At 47.2% G+C, this 5,259-nt stretch overlaps 1 protein-coding gene across 1 annotated transcript in view; it reads left to right on the plus strand.

Moving 5' to 3' along the window:
• The window catches only part of AGT (angiotensinogen), an 8,478-nt gene extending 6,301 nt beyond the window's left edge, over positions 1-2,177 (plus strand). Inside the window, exons 4-5 of the mRNA XM_004712201.2 lie at positions 806-950; positions 1,688-2,177. Of these exons, the coding sequence (XP_004712258.1) occupies positions 806-950; positions 1,688-1,879 (337 nt within the window). The 3' untranslated portion in view covers positions 1,880-2,177. The remainder of the gene's footprint in view (positions 1-805; positions 951-1,687) is intronic.
• Positions 2,178-5,259: the final 3,082 nt, after the last annotated feature.

A 5,259-nucleotide genomic window follows, 5' to 3' on the forward strand; every position in this document is an offset into this window, starting at 1 on the left:
GATGGGAGATTTTCCCCAAGGACCTTTCTTTCACTCACAGAATCCCTATTTTCTGTCTGCCCCGCCCCCCCCAAACCTTTTCTTTTTGCTTCCCAGAGAGGGGGTTGCCTTTAGTTGCCTTTAGTTTTTTTGGCTGAAATGAAGCAAATCTCTGAGGGCCAGGCCAGTGCAGCCCAGCAACTGGCTCCTGAGACAAGCACGATGACATTGCACGAGGACCCACAGATGGCCCTCGGGTGTCTGCTTCTTTAACTGGTTGGCTGCCTTCCGAAGCACCCATCGGTTCTCAGGGACAGCAAAGGGAGGAGAGGTAGGCCTTTCTACCTGGAAGTTACATATGATGGTGGGTGTCACATGCCCGCACGGCAGCTGACATCAAAGGTGCCTCCCACCCCTCTGCCTTCCTTAGGCATCCCTTCATCAAGGGCACAGAACCACGCAGGTGGCTCGGAGGGCGTGATATGTGTTTTGGGTTTTTTTAACATGTAGTATTTTTTAAAAAATTATCCAAGCAATACATCTTCAACACAGCCAACTTAAAAACAAAGAACAGTGCTCGAAAGTCTATCACTCAGAGATCATTCCTGTTAAATTGTTATGTCCTGAGCCCGTTTTTGAAAAGACACGAAAGGTTCTCGTTGTACTGTGCAGACCCTGTTTCTAGCTGGACAAGATGGAGAAAACTCTTCAGAGAGTTTGTGTCAAGGTCCCTGGCACGCTTCCTTGGGGCCAGGCCAGCCCCCAGGACTCAGAGCCTTCCTTTGGGCGCCCCCGAGGATTTTCCTAACGTGGGTCTTTTCCCCAGGGCCATCCGCCTGACCTTGCCGCAGTTGGTGCTGGTGGACTCCTGTGACCTGCAAGAGCTGCTAACCCAGGCCAAGCTGCCCACGCTGTTGGGTCCTGAGGCACACTTGGGCAGAATCAGTGATGCCAACCCCAGGGTCGGAAAGGTAGCACGCGGGGCCACCAGGAGGCTGGAGAGGGTAGAAGGAGAGCAAAGAGGAAGGTTGGGGGCGCAATGGGGGTGGGAGAGGGGGGAGGAAGGAGAGAATATGCTTCGGGGCAGGAGGAAATGGGCTCCTCAGGGATGGGTGGCAGGCATCTCTCGCTCTGGCAGGATGTTCTCCTGTGCAGTACGTGTTTCTTCAGGCCAGGCCCTCCCCAGATCAGAGGGCATGGCTGGAGACCACGTGGTGGAACGTGAGGTGCCTGGAGCCCCTAGAGGATGTACCTCCTTAAACCTTGGGCCCCACATGCCTCACTCCCTTCACCCCAGACCCAATTCTATAGCACAGATCCTGTTTTAGGGAAGCACCCAGCAGGAGAGGGTGTTCCTTTGAAGCCATCGCCCTGCCCTTGTGCTGCGCTGAGGGAGGAAAGGGAGCCCCCACGGGCCTGCCCTTAGACCTCAGAGGGCTTGGAGCATCCGTGCTCACTCTGAAGGATGGGCAGAGGCCTACGCTCTCCTTTGAAGTAGCAGCCAAGTCTGCCAGGGGCAAGAGGGGCAGGTGGAGGCTGGACGCATTGGGATGAGCCACATATGAGCAGGCAGGCACTGCCCCTGCCCTGACTCCCTGAGGTACATGGCCCAGACTGCTGGACCCCTCCGTGTCCCGCCAGGTTGGGTTGTGCAGCTCCGACGTCCCTTTCCTCAGCTTCAGCCCCGCCTCACATTACTCTTTTACAGGTGCTCACCAGCATCCTTTTCGAACTCAAAGCCGATGAGGGCAAGCAGTCCCCAGAGTCAGCCCAGCAGCTCCCCGAGCCCGACGCCCTGCAGTTGACCCTCAACAGGCCATTCCTGTTCATCGTCCGTGAACAGCGAGCTGCCACCGTCCACTTCCTGGGTCGTGTGAATGACCCACAGTCCCGTGCATGAATCTGCCAGGGCGGAAGAGCATCCATCACCAGTCTTCAGCTTTTCCTTCTCCTAGTCTCCTTCGTGCGCGAGAGACGTCGTTTCTCCTTGGCAGCAGCGATGCTATGTAGAATGAGTAGCAGGAGCCTGGCAGCCCTGGACTTCCCAATAGCGGTTAGCTGTATTGTGTACTATGGTGCAGCGCCCAGGAATAGGGTTTGTGTGGTCTAACTTAGTTTAGAAACCAAAAATGGTTTCCTTTTTAACGAAGCACAGACATTGGGCTTTGAAATGAAAATAAAATTTTCATTACATTTGACTTAATGAGTCTGTGAGATTACATGATTGATATACAGCCTCAACAACACCTTAGTTTTTCTTTCATGTCCCTTTGAGAGTTTTGAAAAATCCCTTATGAGAAACATGAGCATTTGAACGGTTAGACTGTGAAACCTTGGTCCGGTTCGTTTTGTGTTAGAAATGAGTGCTATGTAGAAATAAGCAAAAAAAGGAGCTTTCAGCAGCAGAACAGTTTGTATATGTTAGCTCATAGGTGGTATTAACAGTGCTTTGGGAAATTCCATCCAAAATCCAACTCAGCGTTACAGTGCCACAAGTAGAAGCCGCATGTGGAAACTCCTATCCATAAGCAGTGATCGTTGAGGGCCATCATCAGGGCAATGGACAGATGGTCACCGGGAAGGGCACTGTCCCTCCTTGGCAACTGATACAGGGATTGGGCAGGCTGGCACTTATCCCCACTGGTGACATATATTTTACCAGGGGAGCAAAACATGCACAGAAACATCTGCAAAATACTTTCTGTTTCATGTTTCTGCCACCCGCCCTGGGTGGGGGAAGATCATCCCCTCCTAAACCTTAGACAAGTCTAGGTAAGAGCTGGATACCCAGCAGGCTCAGCAGCTGGTTGGTACCATAAAGATCACAATACCATAAAGATAACCATAAAGCACTTTATCCTCTTCCCTTCTGTAATATCAGAATAAAGATACTTACATATCTTTTAGTTACACCGTGCACTTTGAAGGTGATCAGGAGGTCATGCTTGGTAAAACAAGGAGACCACCAATGAGATAGAGTGGCATAGTGCGGCAAAAATGGGCTCGTAGCAACGATGAAAAACACAACCTTCCTCTAGTTCCTAAATGCTTCCTCCCCGCCCCCACTATCATGACACGAATTCGACCTTGCAAGTCTGGCTAGACCAGAGGATGTACACTGGTACAGATAGGAACTGGAAACACAGGGAATCCAGGGCGGATGATCCCTACAGGACCAGTGGTGTGAGTGGCGATACTGGGAAGGCAGAGGGAGAGTGGGTTGGAAAGCAGAACCGATTACAAGGATCTACATGTGACCTCCTCCCTGGGGTACGAACAACAGAAAAGTAGGTAAAGGGAGTTGTTGGACAGGGCAAGATGTGACAAAATAATAATTTATAAATTATCAAGGGCTCATGAGGGAGGGGGGAGCAGGGAGAGAGGGGAACAATGAGGACCTAATGCTGGGGGCTTAAGTGGAGAGGAAATGTTCTGAGAAGGATGAGGGCAATGAATGTACAAATGTGCTTTACACAATTGATGTATGTATGGATTGTGTTAAGAGTTGTATGAGCCCCTAATAAAATGCTTTAAAAAAATGGGCTCAAACATGGCAACAATTATGAGGCTAGCTCAGAACTGGCTAGTGTTTCCTTCTGTTGTACACTGTGCTGATAGGCATCAGATCAAACTCACAGTCCCTAATAACAACATGGAAGCAACAGCAACAGTGCCAGAGGTCGACTGGGCTGGAGATGATGATTTCAAAGCTTGGGTGAGATCCCTGGTGGCCCGGTGCTGAGGTCCATCAGGTGATCCATAGGGAAATTCAAGTGGGATGGTGGTAGGGAGACATGGCTGTTTCAGAAAAGGTGATTTCACTTATCTTGGCAGTTAAAACAGGAGGAGCAACTTGCCATTGGAAAAAAAGGCTTAATGTTAGTTATATAGACGACCCCCAATGGGAAAACACGCCCTGTATGATATTCCTAATCAGACACTTTTGACTCCATTTCCACCCAGCCTTTGGTGACCCAGGCCATGTGCCAGGGATAACCGGGACTTTAGACTTTGTCCTTTCAGGATGCACCACATCCTTCATTGGCCATACCCGAAAGATCTGATTTGGAAACCCTGCTAAGTGACCTGGTCTTTAAAGACACCTGTGGCAGATTAAAGGGACTGAACTATTCCCTTGGACTTAAGACTGACTTACATTAGTGTGAGAAGAAGCAGATGACTACTACCTGAAGGTTGTGGGTTTGGAAGTAATCGGACTTTAGTTCAGACCTTTTGCTTTGAGGGTGCCCAATAATTGGCAATCGAAGACTACCATATATTTGCTATTTTTATAACTCTTGGTGTCTTAATTATATGTTTCAGTCCAGCAGCATAGTTCTGCCTTTGTAAATGAGTGTTATTGAAAACTTGGCTCTATCCCCAACCCTCATCTTTTGTGCAGTGTTCAATCACTTAATTTTTACTCTGTACAAGTCAGCAATCCATGTATTTTAGTCTAAAAAGTTGTCCTATGTATGTACACTTTTCTTAAAAGTGTGTTACATTCCATGTTATTGTCTTAATTAGTGATACTATTAATAGAATTACTATATGCCCCAATAGGGATTATTTACAATATTCCCCAATAAAATGATAATGCTATTTCTAACGTGGACCAGGAGGATATATAAACTGTAGCTATATGAATGGTTTTGAGCTCTAAGTTAATCATAAACCCTAGTCTAAGAACAATTAGCCAATGGTACTTGCCCTTATGAAGAAATCACTGAAAATATGGGTGCTATAGCAATGTGTGGTGAAGAAATCAGATGGTACCTGGCTATCAGAAAGATGAGTGCATGGAGTCTAAAAGACATGTCTTTAAAAAAAATTTTTTTATTGACATTTGCTATCTCACACATCATACCATTTGATGGTTCAATCACAGTAAGATTTGTGCAATCATCACCACAATCAATTTCAGAGCATTTTCTTCTACCACTCACTGCTAGTTCCCCACTTGCCCTCATCCTCCCCTTGGCTGGTCCCTAGGCAATGATCAATCCAGTTACTGTCTCTACAGATCTACCTGTAGATCCTGGATTTTCATTTACAGAAAATCATACAAAACACAAACTGGAAGCAAACAAACAACAAATCCCCAACAACAATGACTAAGCATAACATAGAAAATCCTCAATCAGAAAGAAAGCTGAAAATATGAAACACAAATAATTTTTAAATGAGTCAAGGGGAGATGAAATAATAAAGCACTATACATTTATCTAACTACATCTGCCATAATTGACTTTAGGATGCTCTCAGTCTGAACTCGAGACT

This window comes from Echinops telfairi, unplaced genomic scaffold (assembly GCF_000313985.2).
Source record: "Echinops telfairi isolate 266 unplaced genomic scaffold, ASM31398v2 ScPeMD7_7424;HRSCAF=8462, whole genome shotgun sequence".
In the NCBI taxonomy this organism is placed as follows: domain Eukaryota; kingdom Metazoa; phylum Chordata; class Mammalia; order Afrosoricida; family Tenrecidae; genus Echinops; species Echinops telfairi.